This window comes from Primulina huaijiensis, chromosome 2, assembly GCF_012295235.1.
Source record: "Primulina huaijiensis isolate GDHJ02 chromosome 2, ASM1229523v2, whole genome shotgun sequence".
In the NCBI taxonomy this organism is placed as follows: domain Eukaryota; kingdom Viridiplantae; phylum Streptophyta; class Magnoliopsida; order Lamiales; family Gesneriaceae; genus Primulina; species Primulina huaijiensis.
In genome coordinates this window covers 1,609,644-1,628,682 of record NC_133307.1, presented here as the reverse complement: position 1 = coordinate 1,628,682, position 19,039 = coordinate 1,609,644, and the positions used below count along the sequence as shown (strand labels likewise).

The 19,039-nt window shown below is 33.2% G+C and overlaps 2 protein-coding genes across 6 annotated transcripts; one reads left to right on the top strand and one right to left on the bottom strand.

The window, feature by feature from the left end:
* Positions 1-3,224: 3,224 nt before the first annotated feature.
* Positions 3,225-4,386, top strand: LOC140958817 (protein LIGHT-DEPENDENT SHORT HYPOCOTYLS 4-like). Its single transcript, XM_073416388.1, has one exon. The coding sequence runs from the start codon at positions 3,511-3,513 to the stop codon at positions 4,087-4,089; it is 579 nt and encodes a 192-aa protein (XP_073272489.1). The 5' UTR covers positions 3,225-3,510; the 3' UTR covers positions 4,090-4,386.
* Positions 4,387-11,003: 6,617 nt separating this feature from the next.
* On the bottom strand, positions 11,004-18,595 carry LOC140963436 (uncharacterized). 5 transcript variants are annotated; one of them, XR_012172686.1, is made up of 5 exons: positions 18,421-18,595; positions 17,767-17,906; positions 13,816-16,954; positions 12,338-12,515; positions 11,005-11,555 (listed from the first exon to the last, which is right to left on the bottom strand). XR_012172686.1 is itself a non-coding variant. In XM_073422779.1 (4 exons), the coding sequence occupies exons 2-3, from the start codon at positions 17,818-17,820 to the stop codon at positions 13,856-13,858; spliced, it is 3,153 nt and encodes a 1,050-aa protein (XP_073278880.1). In that variant the 5' UTR covers positions 17,821-17,911; positions 18,421-18,595; the 3' UTR covers positions 11,004-11,555; positions 13,816-13,855. The 5 variants fall into 5 exon arrangements, 2 of the variants coding, with proteins under 2 accessions (XP_073278880.1, XP_073278871.1); XR_012172687.1 differs by lacking the exon at positions 18,421-18,595 and adding an exon at positions 17,399-17,424 and having other exon boundaries at positions 17,767-17,910; XR_012172684.1 differs by having other exon boundaries at positions 11,006-11,555; positions 17,767-17,911.
* Positions 18,596-19,039: the final 444 nt, after the last annotated feature.

Sequence of the window (19,039 nt, the reverse complement as noted above, 5' to 3'; positions counted from 1 at the left end):
AGAATGCATCATTTTATGTTGCTATTATTGAATCATGAGTTTAATAAGTATTTGACATCAATTAATAAAAGAGTAGGTCTCTTGCGAAGCTGTCTCACATGTATATATTCATGATACAGGTCGAATTGACTCATATCTAACATGAAGAATAATATTTTTGACACCAAAAATAATATTTTTCACGAATTGAGTCGGGTTGAAATATGTCTTAACAAATTGACCGTGAGACGCATTCACAAGAGTTTTTGTGTTAATATAAATTAAGATTTATTGATTACTCTGTGTATTTTATGTTGAAGCATATAGATGATCAGAAAGTGAACATAATTTGAATATAAAAGCATTCAAATGATTGTGTATACAGTAGTTTCCAATTTTAATATTTTAACATTAACATATTAATTGTATAGATATGGGTAATTCCATACAAAAAAAACTAACTTCAAATATGCCTTATAATATGTACCAAATGAAATACCAAAATTTGTGCTTAAAAATAAATTAATTTTATATTAAAAAAATAATGAGTAAACCTTTGATTTACCAGAAGCAGAAGAAGAATTAAAATACCAGTGATTCTTCAAGCACAAAAGCATCCCCTCCCTGACTCAATAAAAATTGTTGAACTAGCTTCTAGAAATTGAACTGTTACGTAACCTGGCTTTTTCGAGATATCTCGTCATATATTGTCTTCTTTTTCTTTCGTTAAAAGCACGTTTTGTGTGATTGAATTCAAAGTGTCATTGTAATATATTTGTAGAAATGTTGTTTTTCCTATTCTTTATGCTTGACTATTTGCAATTTTATGTTATTAAAATTGAGTTTTAGTTATGTATCTTTCTGTTAAGATCGGCGGAGGTGCTTTAGAAGGGGGTGAGTAAAGCACTATGTATTTTGAATTTATTTTCTTCAGGAGACCTCCACTGGTATTAATAGCAGAAATCTGATTTTAATCTTCAAATATCAGTAAGCAGTTGACGAGCAATGTTGAATGAGTCTACTGAACTTTGTGAACAATAATAGAAGTAATGAAAAGATACATTGATCGTTTCTGGAAGTTCGAAGGATAAAGACTTTCTACGTCTCCCCTTATTTTGTTTCTAAAGATATTCACTAAAATACTTTGATATTTACAGTTTATGTAAACTCCCACTTCAGTAGGAATTAACACTATCTATGAAACTCTTAATATTAACTTCTTTACAACTTACACATTGACTTCTGATCGAGAATTTTATTATGTCAGTTGCAAAGATCTATTCAAAATGTTAATACAATAATGAGATTACAGATAGAAGAATATAGCACGAGATGATATATTAGAAGATCTGATAAAACTTGTATGAGTATGCTTTTGAATAATAAGATATGTTCACGCTGAGTGTGTTTTTTCTTTTTTTTACTTGCTGAAATATGATGTGACTTTATATAAGTGATCTTCAAATATTCGGATATGAACGACTATAAATTTGTCATATCAAGATCATTAATGCACTTGTCCAATTTGTAAACTATAATTTGTCCTATTCCAAAAGCAAAAAACGGCATTAAATGCTTGACAATATCCGTCAAATCAGTGAGAAAGTGTCTTTTTTAACTAGAATGTTGAACATTTTCTGAAAGTTATTTATGCTGATTTTATGCATCAATAAGTACGAGGATATAATCAATGCACATAAATGACCGCTGTCAAGATTCAGTAGTCCGTGGATGTTAGGTAATTGCTTGTCCTTTAAATTCAGTATTCTCTGAACATTTAGCAGATTATCGGCTACCGGCTACTGAATTTTTTCGGATTGCTGAATTTAATAATCTTGAATTAATTCCTTATGGTTAACTCATCACCAAAACTTAAATTTTCCCACACTTTCGTTTGTAATTTTGATATTTTATTTTGAAATTTTAGTCATTTTGGTGTGAAAGTTCTTACATGACACTTGACCAGAGCCGTACCTTTTATGAGGCCAACCAGGCGGTTGCCTCAGGGCCCGGTTTAATAAAGGGCCCAAATTTATATGTGTGTGTGTGTGTATATATATATATATGTATATGTATATGTATATGTATATATGTATATATGTATATGTATATGTGTATATATGTATATGTGTATATGTATATGTATATATGTATATCTGTATATGTATAGTATATGTTATTTGTTCCCTAAACCACCCCAAATCTCAACCCTGATTTTTGTTCTCATTCAACAAATAAAGTTTATGGTCTCATACTTCTTTTAAGAATGAATGTAAGTAATTTTCTTCATTAATTATGCTTTATTTTCATTTCAAATCTTCTTTATAAATACACATTTATATTTATATTTGTAGATTATTCTATTAAAACATCCTTACTGAAAACAAAATTTACTTATGATATGGACACTATAATGTGCTTAGAGATCATGTTAATTAAATATATAACTAAAGCACACATCGTATGATTTAAATTTTTAATGAGTTATAATTGAATTATGAGTTTTATATAAATTTTATGCGCGACTTTTGTAGTTTCTACAATTATATAGACTAAAAGTGTAGTTTCTACGATAATTATCTTCGATCAACAATGTCGCAAGATAGATTAAATGAGATAACTATGTTGTCGATTGAGAAAGAAATGGTCTGACAATTGGATTATACAGATTTGATAAATATTTTCGTCTCTAAAAAACTAGAAGAGTAGTATTTATGTAGTTATTTTAAATATTTATTGAGTTGTTATTGATGTAATATATTGGTTTTGATATATTTATGTATTTATTATTATATTTGTTATTTGAAAATTGAATTTTATATTTATTACTACAACAAGATGACTCATTTTTCATTTTTTGTTTCAGACCTCATTCAACACAGATACGGCTCTGCACTTGACATATGAGTGTTACGTCAACATCACGTCAGTACTACATCAACGACAATTAGAAAAATAATTAAAATACAAAAACAACAAATATATCGAATTAAAACTGAATTTTAACCATATAAATTATTAAAATCACAAATAAAAAATATTAAAAAACCAAATTTACGACTTTTCTCGTAATTTCCTATGATCTCTAAAATCATCAACATCTCCCAAACCTTACCCTACTTATCTCAAGTGTCAATGTGTTTTTATTTCCCAAAAAACCCTAATAATGTACCTCCAAATATCCTAATCGACATAGCTTGACTAAACTGCCACCCACCCCCACACTTACCCAATCATTACTGTTACTACAGTGTCTCCCCCTTTTCTAGGGAAAAAATCATCCAATCCCTTCACGTGTCTGCACATAAGAACTAAGCAATAAAGCTTAACAAACATCATAGAAATGGCCAACTTTTTCTAGGACTGATCAAACATAAATTTACCCAAAAACTATATTATCTTCTTCCATGCCTTAAACCACCAATATTTTCTCCTCCAATTTCTTGAAATCCCATTAAACTTCATGATCAAGAACATTACACTACATTTTCTTTAACTCTAGAGGCACAAGCAAAGCATACATACCGAGAAATGAACTCATCGACCCCAGAAATTATCAATTTCACCATCACCACCGACACGGCCGCCGCACAGGTCTCCGGTAGCTTAACGCCCGCCTCCTCCTCGCCCGCCTCTGCCACATCCCCGACGACCACAAGCCGATACGAGAACCAAAAACGCCGAGACTGGAACACCTTCGGCCAGTACCTCCGCAACCACCGTCCCCCACTCTCACTCGCTCGTTGCAGCGGCGCCCACGTCCTCGAATTCCTCCGGTACCTGGATCAGTTCGGAAAAACGAAGGTCCACACCCCGATCTGTCCCTTTTACGGGCACCCGAACCCGCCGGCCCCTTGCCCCTGCCCGCTGCGCCAGGCCTGGGGCAGCCTCGATGCTCTCATAGGACGCCTGCGGGCAGCGTACGAGGAGAATGGAGGCAAGCCCGAAGCAAACCCTTTTGGAGCTCGGGCAGTCAGGCTTTATTTACGGGAAGTTCGTGATTCACAGGCCAAGGCAAGAGGGATTAGTTATGAGAAGAAGAAGAGAAAGAAGCCGCCGCCCTCTGCTACCGATGGCTCTTCTTCCATGCCACCGCCGAGTCAATGTTAGTACGATGGACATGCAATATATTACATATATATAGCATATCTGCCACCAGCTCAGGTACCAGTCCAGTAAAAGGTACCCTAAGTTTTCCATTTCTGTAAGAGTTAAGCTTTAATATATTTCTTTTTTTGGAAATAAAAAAAAATTGGTAAAAAAAAATTATATGATATTTGATGATGTGCTATCATAAAAATGCTTCTTTATCCAATTTTCGCACTTTTTTTATCATTACAAAAGAGAGTTTTCAGTAGTTTAATTTCTGTATTTGAATACTGCTATTTAATTCTCTACATATGTCTTGATTTCTTGGAAAATCCAGTTTGTTATACGCCATGCAAGACTGTGAATCGAAGAGGGGGGGGGGGTGTTAAAATGAAATCCAATAGAGATTATATAGACTTTAATTAACTACAATGTTTTTTAGACTATCGATATTGAATAAAGTTTGCTTATAATCACCTTGAAGCTATATTAATAAATGAATTTGACATAAAATTAAGGAAATTTCTTGATCAGTATTTTGTGTGCACAGATTTGCTAGTGTCTTCTTTTAAACTAAACAAATTGTCTAAGAGAATTTTTTTTTGGATAGATTTCAAGATTCAAGTTGACCAAAAGATTGAATAGTAGTATTGATGGAAGGGTGAAGTGCTCTTGTACTATTGAATGAACATTGGTAGATTCCTCATTTAATTTCAAGAATAATATTGAAGTTTACCACCTTATGGTTATAATTTGTATGATACCCACCAGTTTTTCCACCTGATATTACTCGAGTAAATTGCAAAATTCACATCTTTTGTGATTTTTCTCATGCTTCTTTCATAATTCCTAATTAAGAGATAGTACACAATTTAACTTTTTATTACACTTGGTCATCTTGGAAAAAATTGGGTAGAGAGATATACGCGAGGTTAACGATTTATTCGACTCTACCCTTTGGGCATATTATCCAAAGTATTCATATAATTGATGTATATGATCGAGCTACATATGTTTTTTCATGTTTTCCGGTGCATTATAGCACATGAAAAAATGATGTGATCCCGAGTAACCATTAGATCAACCGGTCAAACGAACCGAGTTTAACATATTCTCCTACATACCGAGCAGACTAATTTTGTTCTGAATTGGTCCCTTCTTGGAGTTTACATGCAACCGTAGCATAGTTTATCTGGTTTTGCCTAAAATTTCGAAGTGATCACTTTTACTGCTTTGAAGTGGTAGTTTTTAAGGTACTGTGACGCACTGTTTAACCAACCAACATGTCATGAATTAGTGTACAAATACAGAAAACCAAAGGCTTGTCTTTTGGGTACAAATGCATAGCCATTTATGACATTTTATAGATTTGCATATCATGTTTTGTGTCTTTTCTTTATTATATAAAGATTTCTTTTATAGGTGTTGGCAAATCAACCAGATAGTGGTTGAAAATTAGATTTTAAAAAAAATAAGAGGAAAAACTTGTCATTTCATAAAGATTGAGTGTGTTTCTAAATCTATGTCAAACAAATTACATGTTACATTATTTTATGCCTAAAAATTATAATGTTAGTAATGTATATTGTTTATTTGTGATTTTGGATTGATATGTTTTCGAATCTTCATCATTCGTGTATCTTTTAATTTTTGATAATTTTACTTTTATTAAGAGTGGTGAGGCAGCACTGCAGACGTCAACGTCATGTCAGAACAACATCACGTTAGAAGATATATAACTAAAAAAACAAACAAAGATAACTCATTAAGATTGAAATTTAGATAACATAGAATACCAAAATTAAATTTTTTAAAAAAAAAAAATTCAAAGCAATAAACCAATACGTAAGAGGGTATTATACTAAAATCTTCCTAGTGGTGAGAAAATAAGCAAGCAATAGAAAAAGATCAAACAAAAAAATATATATGAGATCAAACCATACTAATTAAGATGAGTTTTCTTTGAGTTTTGGTTTAGATTCAAGTTATCGTGCAATTATTTTCCGAATGCTCGTCATTTTTCCTAGAACAATCCAATATATCGTCCGACGAGTCCCTCCTGGTCATGCTGAAAGAAAATTTCAAAAATTCAAATTTTTAGGATTTTTACATGAAGTTCTAATGAATGGATTGCTATAACCGATGGAGATATTTTGGAGAATTTTTCTTTTACTAAAGGGAAAAACCAAGTGGTTTAAAAAGATTCGAGTAAGAGTTTTAATCACACCAAGGGAGTTTATTTTAGCATGAACTTTAACTCCGCCGGGGAAGAGGGGCGAAGGGGTTTTTGTTTTAGCATGGATTTGAGACGAAGCCCCTCATTTAACCGGGAAAGGTTTATGTCACTTCACCACATAACTTGGTAGCGAAACAAACTTATATTTTTTAATCTTCTTTATTTTTAGAGTTTAAAATATTGTCTGGTATTTCAATAGTTTCCTTAGACATGTAATTAACATTCGTTGTCATGTTAACACATCGACAAAAATCGGCTTGAACCTGCAAAATGAACCAATTGATTGACTAGAATCAAATTTTGACTAATTAAAAAAGTAAAATATTGTCTAGATCATCTTAAATGACAATTTTTAAAGTTTTCTAAAACAAAATGACTTGGTAAAATCAAGACATCTTGAGCACAAATTGGCATGTTTATTATTAATAAGGGTTATATATTTGTATGTACTCATATTAATTAATTAATTAATTATTTTGAATATTTAAATTTAGTTAGGTATTCTTTCAAGGCTAGGACCTAGCTAGCTATCTTGATCTACATGTGGGAAGAAATTAAAGAAGAAAAATCTCAATCTTTCAAGATCCATTCATTTTATTAATTTGTTGGTATCCAAGAAACACATGTGACCTAACTTTGCATCAACCACCAACAATTTTGTGATGCTAGATTACATCTCTTCTTATATTTATATTATTTCAAATTTTATCACAGAAAATTTATTATTATCTACTACAATTATTAATATTTTATTAATATTATTAACAATTATTATTTATTTATTTTCCCCAAATTGATTACAAAATATATTTTTATAAATTAATTTAGCAGCATCAGATCAAGAAGCTTCACGGAATATTTGGGACCCATATGGTAGAACTTTATTTAACCATTTTCTTATAATATTATCTCTAGGTTATTTAATATAAAGCAAAACTTGTATGAGATGGTCTCACGGATCGTATTTTGTGAGACAGATTTTTTATTTAGGTCATCCATTAAAAATATTATTTTTTATGCTAAGAGTATTACTTTTTATTGTGAATATCGGTAGGGTTGATCCGTCTCACAGATAAAGATTCGTGAGACCGTCTCACAAGAGACCTACTCTTTAATTTATTAATTGTTATTGGCAGTGGACTTACTGTTTTCTATCATTAAATTATATATATATCTTTCATAGTACGGACGTAATCTTATTCATTTTTTAATGGTGATTATTCATATATAATCTTATGTCGGCAATTTCATTACATGATTAATCTATGATTAATAACAATAGAAAACTTTTTTAGCAACAAGATTACATAAATAACATATGGATAAAACAATTATTTATTAATAATTAATTATGTTACCGAGAAAGTGCTACATATGTAATTGTTTTCCCTAGGTTAAATGTATACTGCCGAAAATACCACGATTATCAATTACTAGCTAGTGAATCTTCGTACCATACTCGTTTAAATATATTTATATTTAGATATAAAATATATTTTATATATTAAAAATATAATAATAGCCAAGTAATATTTTGAAAAAGTTGGCACTTATGTTTGAATTTTAATTTCTTTATGTTTAGGTTTTTTTTAAAATAAATAAAACCGATGGTACGTAAATGCCACGTCTTTTTTTTTTTTAAATGTGATGTAATGCATTGATAACATGAAAAAAAAATAATATATGAACTTTTTAATTATAAACATTGTATGAATACTTCGGGTACATAGTGAACTGACACATATTTCTCGTAATACCGTTATTTTCACAAAAGCCTATGGATAAAAAAAAATAAAAATAGAAGCAAAAAGGTACTCAAATGCACTTACATCATAATATATTAATAAATTATATTTAATTTTAATTATATATGTATAGTATATGCACTTATCATACGCCAAGATTCACTAGTAATAATAAATTTCTTCATATGTAAATAGATTTTTCAAATATATATTAAAAGTCAAATTAAATTCAACTAAATTGTCGTTATCAAAAACTTTATTTTCCCATCTCATAATATCAACAATATACAATTATGTTTTTCTAAAAAGAAATGGGTATGAGAATCCCTAAATTAGTCATTAGTGAAAACTATGAGGTTATGTTTTGATTGATTTCAAAATGTATTTTTGATATATAGAGAAGTAAGAACATAAATTTTAAATCAACATATTCAAATTTATATAGCATTTCATGATAATTATGATAAATTTTAAGTTCACGCAATAATTGTGTCATTTGAAATTTGTTATATTATGCATTACTAACGTGTAAATAAGTAAAGTGCGAATTTAATAATTCATTTATTTTTTCATTGAAAACAATAAAATTGTAATCGAAATCCATGAATTTAAATACATTTCCACAACTGTAAGGATGACAATTTCCTCCGAATTCGACGAACAATTCGATACTCGACCTGAATGGAGGAGGGTATGGAGAAGTTTTTTTACTTGATTAAATAAATGGGAAATTGGGTATGAGGATGCATACGGGTCTTAAAGAATCATATCTATACCTATCCGAATACCAGATTAAATAAATATATGTATATATATAGTATTGTTCTGCTGCCTTTCAACCATGTCTACCTTTATGCCCAATAATGATGTGTCACTCACCTATTGAATGTGATGAAACATATCAAAATTGTACATCCAATATATAAGTGACACCTCATTGGTGGTCACCAAGGTTGATAAAGTTGCTAAGCTTCATAGTAAAAATGTATGTATATGATTTTTTGGATATTGTGTTAATTCTAATATATTTTTGTTGAATGATATTAGCTTGATGGAATGAAGAAAATTACTAATACCGAGTTGATGTTATTTTTTGGATAATGATGTTAGGATAAATTGTTTTTAATATTTTTTTCTATAATGTTTAAATTGTTAGTTTTTATATTAAATTTCTTTTTCTTTAATGTTCTCAACAATTTAGTAAGTATCTATAACTTACTAAAAATAATTCAAATTTGAAAAAATACAGTTATATGTGATAATATGATATCTGGATAGAGTATTGATATTCAATCCTCCAATCAGTACGAGGATGAATTAAATAACTGACGGGGATGAGAACAAACATGAGGATGGATATAATAAATATATGAGATTTTATAAAAACTCTCGTTGTCATCTCTACCCAAGTGCGGGTTCGAACTGGCCCATGAGATTTTACATAAAGTTCTTTAATGGGCCCACGGGCCTTGCCAGCTGCACGTGGTAAAAGTCTTTGTCGGTCCGTTGAGCGAAAAAAGGCCCAACACATGCTCGGTGCCACGTGGATGAAGTTGGGCCGTTTTTTATTTTCATTTTTTTCAAAATACAATTAGTTTTCCTACTTTTTCACCCATTTGTTTATTTCGATATAATTTATTTTTATATTAAATTCAATTTTAAATTTTATTAAATTGGATTAAAAAATATTAAGTAACTATTTTAACTTTAGGTTACTCAAATTGGATTCAAATTAATCAGGTTGTTACATAGAAGCTATTTTTTTAAATGAAAACAAGCTTAATTATTCAACTCCAAGGATTTACATTACCAATAGTTTTCTTTAGAGTAGTTATCTTGTGAGACGGTCTCACGAATCTTTATCTGTGAGACGGGTCAATCATACCGATATTCACAATAAAAAATAATACTCTTAGCATAAAAAGTAATATTTTTTTCATGGATGACCCAAATAAGAGATCCGTCTCACAAAATACTACCCATGAGATCGTTTCACACAAGTTTTGTCTTTTTTTTATTATCAATATAAGAAAATCTACAAATAGTTACCTTTTATTGTAGAACAATATTTTTAATAATAGTACAAAAAATATCGAGTTAAATAAAATTTATGTGTGTGTGTGTGTGTGTGTAATTAAAGAGTTTATCTAATTAAATAGAGACGTTGCCTTTATGATATTTTTCATAGTTTCTGATTTTTATTATCAAAATATAAAAGCTAAAATCTTATTTTCGACAAAATATTCTCATATGCATTGTCAGTTTGTAGCCAAGGTTTGTGATGCTACGTTATTTAAGTGAAAAGTAATAATTTTTTAATAAAAATTAATATTTTTTTATGATCAGATTGAATAGAAGATTTGTCTTACAAAATTAACTCGTAAAAACGATGATTGACTAATTTTAATACTAATAAATTTTATTGAGTGTTATTTGATATTTTTTTAGCAAATTTTGATCTCTCGTTTCAGTAATGAAATTAAATAACTTGGGCAAATAATTTATCAAGTTCTTTATAGGGGAAGTTGGTGAAAAATCCCCAATCAAAATATTTTTTTGGGTTCACTCTCTACCCACAAAATTGTGGTACTATGTCATACAAAATGTGGTACACTTCATGTGGAAATGTGGTACTAAAAAAGTACCCAGGGACTGAACACAAAAAAAATCGACGGCTGGAAACTGAAGGCCAATTTCCCGTACACAAAATTAAATACCAAATAATAGATGAGTAGTTCTTTCATAAAACGGTCTCACGGATCTTTATTCGTGAGACGAATCAATCTTGTCCATATTTACAATAAAAATTAATATATTTAACATGAAAAGTAATATTTTTTTTTTGGATGACATAGAATATCTGTTTCACAAAATTAACCCGTGATACCGTCTCACGGGAGTTTTTGTGATAATAGATTGCAACAAACAAAGGAATTCGATTATAAGGAATACTTGTTCGGTACATGAACTATGTCGAAATGAATCAACTTTATTAATTCAAGACAAATCAATAAAAAGATTAGTCGAAAACATAATAACTTCAAAAGAGAAAGTAATAAGATTTCAACATTGTCACTCTCTCTCAGAAATCACTTACATAGCTGCTTTAACCTCAAAATATCCAACAAAAATTTCCCCTCAAAATAAATTCAATATTCTTCATTCATACTATTTCGAAAAATGCTTGTAAGATTGTAACTAAGGAAGGTCGACGTAGACATAGACATTGCACAGACGCAGCACGAGTTGGTGCCTGTTTCTTTCAGAAACTAATTACGTGTTGTCCTTGACGCGGACAATAGTCCAGAGTCGTGGCTTCCCCACCTAGCCTTGATTCAGGATCCCACATATTCATGCTTGATCTGCAGGCGTCTCTGATGAGTAATTTATTTTCCATGCCAAGCAGTCAAAATTCTTTTTTCCCGTGTCTTTCCCTTTTGATGGACGTGGCACTTGATTTGTTGGCCTTTCGTCATCTTTTTACCACTTTCATGCTTTCAATCAACCTACAAATACACAAGAAAATTTAACAATACCCTCAGAACTCGAACAACGAATACAATAAGAAATTTTATTTAAAACATCGATGCAAAGTCCCGATTATCAAATCCGTAACATATATTCAATCACTTTGTGACTCCACCAAACATTCTTTCCATACTGCTGGGTGATACAATGACTGATATCATTTGACCCAGGTGTAGCATGAAATAATCTAAACAGCCCTCTCAGCCTTTTGCCCACCCTTCTATGTATTGCGTACACAATATATCCTCTCATCAATCCATAGAACATACTTTATTTCAACTCCCTCTACAACTAGAAGGACCCCCCAGCCTATTCGTCCTCTAGCCGGATATCACTGGAATGTGAACTCCCGCCTAGCAGATAAATCATAGTTCGTGAGTGGCCTTTATTTAGTCCTCAATGTTGATGTCAATATGTATTTTTGCAGCTTAAACAAAATTTATTTACTTGAAAAAAAATTGCAAAGTGCAGACATTGCTGAAGTGCTAGAAATATCCAAGCATAAAAGATCCCTACTATAATAGCCAAAGTTGAGTTATTCTCAAAGAGTTGTGAAAGGTGGAATCTACTGTTGGTGTATGACGTTTGGCACCCAAAAAAGCATTACGATGTATAGAAACTTGGTAAATGAATTCTAAATAGGATACCATATTTCTCGGAGTTTGTCAAAAAATATGCTATACTTATATGGAGTGTGACATGAAATACAAACATCAAAGCACGGGAAAGTTGCAGACGCACTGAACACACAGAAGGGTACCTTCAAAGTCAGCTGACGGAAACTGTATGGTTGCACAGGTGTGAGCACTTCACTTATTGGTTTGACTTCTAAAGAACATGTGGTGCGCAACTGCTATACTTCATATCTATTCAGATATCATTTGATTTCTAGAAAGACAAAAAAGTGTCCAGCCTTTGATGTTTTTGAACTTCCTCCTCTGTAAGAGTCGATGCTTGGTATCAATATTTGGACCAAAAGGAAGTACTAAATCATGCGACAAGTAGTTAAGGATTCCATTTGCAATGTAAGGCAACATGTGTATCCCTCATAACAGAATTCTTCATTATATAGTCACATTTCCACCAAGTAAGCACTACGTTAATCAAAAACATTCTCGTCTATCCAACCAATTAATGTGTAGCAAGATTCACCTTTTCAACATGTCTAAACAGATTATGGATCTGAAAAAAGAGACTAAAAAGCTTTGAAATTGAGGGGTGCAACCACCGATGGTAACATATGCAAATTAACTGAAATTCTGTAAAAGAAAGTTCCCAAAGTTAACATCATAATGAAGGATGAAACTTGGAGAACCTGATGTACTTACTACTCACTGTGAGATTTTTATTCATTGGGTCATCAACTTAGCTGAGGCTGTTCATACACGTTGTCAAGATCCAATAAGAAATTTTTTCCAAAACAGCAAGAAAATAGCTAAATACAGTGAGCCAGGATGCAGGCAAGACAAGCTGAGTATGGATTAGGAAAAAAAAGATTGACAACTCAAAAATGAATAGAAACTACAGATAGAGAATAAGATGAACATTAAACTTGCAGATAGTATGTTGTTTATTTTAATGCAAAATATTTATACATGCAAAAGTATAGCACAATTAGGGCAAAAAAGAATGACGTATCAACAATGATGTGAAATTCCAGATAGAGAATGAGATGAATATGAAACTTGTAAATATTTATCTTAATGCCATATATTAATTTAATACATGTAAAATATATATGTCAACACTAGTCTGTTGAATGATTACCCAGCACAATTCTCAGAACTGAACAAGGTACTCTATTAAACTGAGCCTCACAAGCCAAATGAGAGAAAAATGTAAGGAATAAAAATAAGCTGCTGATAACCTAGATGTTTCTGAGGCATTTTACGTATTTCCAGAATAGCATGTACTAAAATTTTTAATGTTTATAAGACAGACTGGACTCTATCATACCTCTTTTACTGAAATTCCACTGCAATCACGATGGAGAAAAAAGGGATCACATAAACAAAAATGAGAGGCTAGTAATCAATAATCTGTGTTTCCTCAATCATAATTATTTCCCCTAAAAAACAACAAGCATTCTTTAAGTAAAGGATAAAAAAATAAAAATACGTGAATATTCATACAAAATAGATGCGTCAAGAAGAATACTTGACAAAATACAGAGTACCACATGATTTAGTTTCTACAAGAGAACCATCTATTTAAAGTGATTTTGATGAACAGCCTTACAGTTGTTATAAATGCGATGCTTCATAGGGCATTCTAACTTCTATACTTTACGAGCCAATGTCCGTTGTTTGGTTGCATGCTGAACAACTTTGTCCTCCACCGGAAGACCCTTCCGTCGCCTAACGGCATCAATGAGCTTCCTAGCTGTATTCTGCAGGACACTGGAACCATCTCCAAATTCTTCGAGTTCCTCTTCCGTTTTGGGTACAAAAAAAGGATCCTCCGAAAGTGTTTCCCAGTGGCTTAGAACAAGTAGAGCACTTGATGCTCCAGAAGTCCATCTTCTTAGCTCATCAGCAAATCCAAAACTTTCAGCGACTGGCACATATGCATGTACAGTGAATAAAGGGGAACCTTCTTGCATTTCCTCCTTGATGACTTGAGCTCGTCTTCGAGCAAGTACTGCATACATTGGTCCCAAATATTCAGTCGGGGTGTTCAATTCACAAAAGTACATAGCTTCAACAAGCCTAGGCTTCCTCTGGAGAACAGCTGCTCTGCAAGCCTCCTTGACTGTGCTCATAACTTGTCCTGTGGAAATGCCATAATGCTCCGGTTGATGTAGAGAAGAATTATTCTTGTTAGACTGTTTTTCCATGGGAGATATGTAAGTCTCAACAATAAAAGCCAAACCCCACATAGGTTCATCGCACAAAGGACCAGCGGAAGTGGCTAACTGAAATCCAGACAATACACTGGTCTCTAAACTCTCAGCTTCTTTTAACAACGTTCCATCCATTACAAATGGTGATTCTCTAGATGCATCATTGCAGTCACGTGCATCTAGAAAACCTAATCTTTCAGAAACATAAGGAGAGCCCCTGATAAGAACAGAACCCTCTGTATAATTTTCTCTCACTGGAGTAAGGAGAATGTTAGGACCAATATGTCTAGGTCCCAAAGCCCAGATCCTTTTGAAAAAGTTTTTCCAAGATATTCTGCATCTCTCAACCTGATCCTTCTCTATCTCAGAAGTTCCAGATAAGAAATCACTCTCCACGGCCTCTGTCATCCTTTTCTTGATGGCCTCATTTGGATTCGCTTTTTCAACAATACTACACCTCAAACCTTCCAAGTCATTCACATGCCTAGATTTACCTCCGATTATATCTCCAAATGACTCTGATACTTCATCTAGAAGCTTGGTAAGAGTAGCTGGAAGTTTCATGACCTGCACTCGTACAACACACCTACCATTCGGTGTTGTCCTCTCAACATAGTCAGAGCTCCCACTCAGTAACTTCAGATTCTCCAGAGGATTAGTCATCCCACCCTCAATTGTCTCTTTATATGATACGAGTGGAGGAGATACTTCCAAACTCACCTTTGCAAATCTTTCCTTCAGATCGTTAATACACCTCTCTAGATGAACTTCTCCAGCAGCAGCAAGAACGTGCTCCCCTGTAGCAGAAACAGAAATCTCGACAAAAGGATCTGCACGGTTTAAGAGCCGCAGCCCTTTCATCAGAGCACCCATTTCAGCAGGATCAGATGGCTCGATTGCGACCTTAAGTGTAGGTGAAACCTGGAAAACCATGCTAGAGAAAGGCCAGGAATTGATAGTAGATGAAAGAGTAGCACTTTTCAATATATACTGCCCAAGCCCTCGAATAGCAACAATATTTCCTGCCTTAGCAGTTGCTACTGGTTTCAGTCCTTGACCCATCATTAGATACAAAGATTGCAACTCAGCTTCCTGGACATGCTTCTGATTTGATTCCACCTTCAGTGGATCATATAATGCTGAAAGCACAAAAACCCTCTGTCCCGCAAAGAGAACCCCACTGAAGACCCTTGCAAATGCAAGAAAGCACTCTCCTGAATCTCCATCATCTAAAGAATTATCTACAATTTCTTCTCGTGGGAGCATCTTCAAGGGAACAGCAAACATCTTAGAAACAAATGCAACAGACGGTGCATAAGGGCCAGAATCACAACTCTCAACAGATTTCCTCACAAATTCTGCCTCCGTAAGGGCACCTAAGATATCTCTATCATCCAAGCCATCTCTTTTAGGTAGCAATCTTGATATTCGAAGAGACTGTGCAGCACGGGGATCTGGAATGTATTTGGCCACCATTGACAAGATTGTATCCGACAATGGAAGCCAACGCCTCATGACAGCTTGAAGCACAGCTTTAGGATCCTTATTTTGAAGTTCACGTGAAGGTATAGATAGATTGAAAGATTTTATTACCTTGTCAAGAACCCCTCTATCTCCACTTGCTTCCAAAGTACTCTGATAAACTTGCCAAAGTGGCTCCAATATAAACTGAACAAACATGGGCCTAGTTTTCGAACCACTGCTGATTCCCTTCTTGCCCACAATCATCTTAGTTTTAGCATTGAAATAATGAGGTCCCCATAATGCTCTTTGCAACGCAGCTGAGCTTGCCCCAAGCTTAGAAGCATAGAACTCTGCAAAATCATTTATTCCAAATCCCCACCCATCAAGAGCACATGCAAAGACAACATTTCCTTTCTGAGGTTGAAAAGTATCCTCCTCATCATTCTCAATATGCTCACAATTATCGTCACCTGCATCACCAGATGAAGCAAGAGACAAAATAGAATCCACATCTGATAAGTACTTTTCTGACTTGTAAGCACTGACTATCCCATTAACCTCATGTATGATTCTCAACAACCTATTGTATGCCTCCATAGGGCTCAACCTCAACTCACATATCAACCGATCGACTTTATTCAGAACTAAACATGGTGTCAGTTTCTCAATCCATGCTTGACGCAACACAGCATGAGTTTGAATATGAACACCCTCCACAGCATCCACTAGAACCAATGCACCATCACTCAACCTAGCTGCTGTAGAAACTTCACAACAGAAATCCATATGGCCTGGTGAATCTATTAAATTGATGGTATACTCTTTGAACTGAAGGGCAATCGACGAGCTCTTCATAGTTATTGCACGCCGCTGTTCCTCATCCAAGTAATCCATGAATCTAAGTTTACCAGCCTGCTTTGGATGGAGCAGGCCACCACCATAAGATGCGATTAAATGATCTGCAAGCGTAGTCTTGCCATGATCAACATGCGCAAGAATGCAAATATTCCGGATCAGCTTGCGATCATTTCTATCATGAACAGTGGATGGATTATTCTTCTCTGCCAAGACCTGACAAGCAAAAATCAGACAACAAATTAGCTTCTAATCGCTTTTCTTTTTGCTACTAGATAATTTGGATACTTCCCCTTAACAGTATCATATTGTCAAGTGTTTTCCTCTTGATATCAACTTAATCCAACTACTTGACTACTTGAGTCAGATTCCTTAGGTTTTAAATCTTTAAAATGTTTCGGGTGACCACTCTTTATTAATATGCTAATGTCTATCAAAAATTCCCTTTATTTTATATAGCACTAAGCATGTGGAATCTGGCCGCATGGTTATTTTATTCCTAAATCTCCATATCTAATTTTCTGTTTCTGTGAATAATTTATGGACACAGTAACATTTATATCCATCACTTCATGATGATTCCGTGAATTCAAGCAATTTCTCGATTTTGTGAAAGTAATTTATATGATTACCATGCCTTTCAAAACAATTGGTGCTTACCACAAACATCTTCAGGGAGAAAGAATCTGCACATTCAAATAGAATCTTCTATTCATTTCTGAACAGAAAATGGAAAGTATCTAGTCTAGTGTGTTGACAAATAAACTAAAGAAAACTAACTGAACACATATACAATGTTATGACGCTACTAGCACTTCTGATGTGAAACACGGTTGTATCTTTATCTTCGGCCAAGCGGCCTCTCAGCCTAGCCTCCAACTATAACAGACAGGGACACGAGAGCAACTATTCCAACTTATTCAATTTTAAACATGCTTTAAAAGAAGCTTCTGCGAGAAACTAATGGAGAATAAGCAGAGAGGGAAGCTTTGCTACATCAAATATCTCCGCGGTAAAAGAGGAGTTACCTGTTTATGTGGTATTTCTTGCACGTTGATTTCACAAGATATCTGAGCATCCATTCTAAGATGTGAGGAAGCTAATTCAATTGAAGCACTCGAGACCTCACAAATCCCAGCCACCTAGATCGTGCACAACTATGCTTCAACTATTCTGCATGTAAACAAAATAAAAATGGCCTGGTAAAGATTTGCTGCCACGAATTGACAAAAATCGAAATTAATACAAAAAGTCCACTAATTAGTAGCAGTTAAACAGGTAAATTGAGTGATAGGGAGCCAATGTCCAACCATTTGCAGGTCTTTGTTAAGCACTAAGTAACACATAGAAACAAGCATCATCAACAATGCAATTGTCAGCACCAGGAAAACAAATAAAGTAAAAAAGCACCATTGCCCATACCCCAATTAACAAAAATAAACCTTGTTCCGCAATATAATCTCATTGAGACTTGTGCACTCAGAATTAATACGAGATACACACTGAAGTATCAGGAAGCTTCGATTACGCCCCGTAACATCAAATATTGAGTTCACAGGAAGAATTTCCTGGTAAAATAAATATACATCTCCCAAAATCTGCTTCAGGAACCACGCGGGTAGGACCCATTCCATAATCACACATCAACGTGAATAAAAAGAAAAAAGAGAAAAAAATATTACCAGCAAACGGTGAAACAGAATCTCTTGTCCGCCCTTTAGATTTTCTTCGCCTGATTATTTCAATCTATTGTTTCTGGATGGAAGAAGCGATCTCTACGGGGTTTAACAAGAAGAAAAGAGAACTTTTTATGGAACTGTGTCGTTTAGGTTTAGGTTTTTCTTGCGGTGGAAAAGATTAAATTGGAGCAAGATTTATTAATTTAAAAAAATCATATGATTTACTTTAATAAATATTTAAATTTCAAATTCAAACCCCCATTTTTTTTAAATCAAATAATCGATGTTAGGGGTGTTCATTAAACGGTTTGCACCGAAAAAACTGACCGGACCATAAATTTCGGTTTTTTTGGTTCGGTTTAAATGGTTTTCGGTCGGTTATGGTTTTGAGTTTTTGTATTTTCGGTTTTTCGGTTCGGTTATCGGTTTTTGAAATTTTAAAACCGAAAAAACCGAACCGACCATTTAAAATATAATAAATAATAAAATAATTAATATAAGTAATTTAATAAATAATAAAATAATTAATATAAGTAATTTCATTATGTTTACTATTTTACTGCCTTATTGATATATAATTGTGACTTGCAATCAGGTTTGTTAAATTGATATAATTTATATG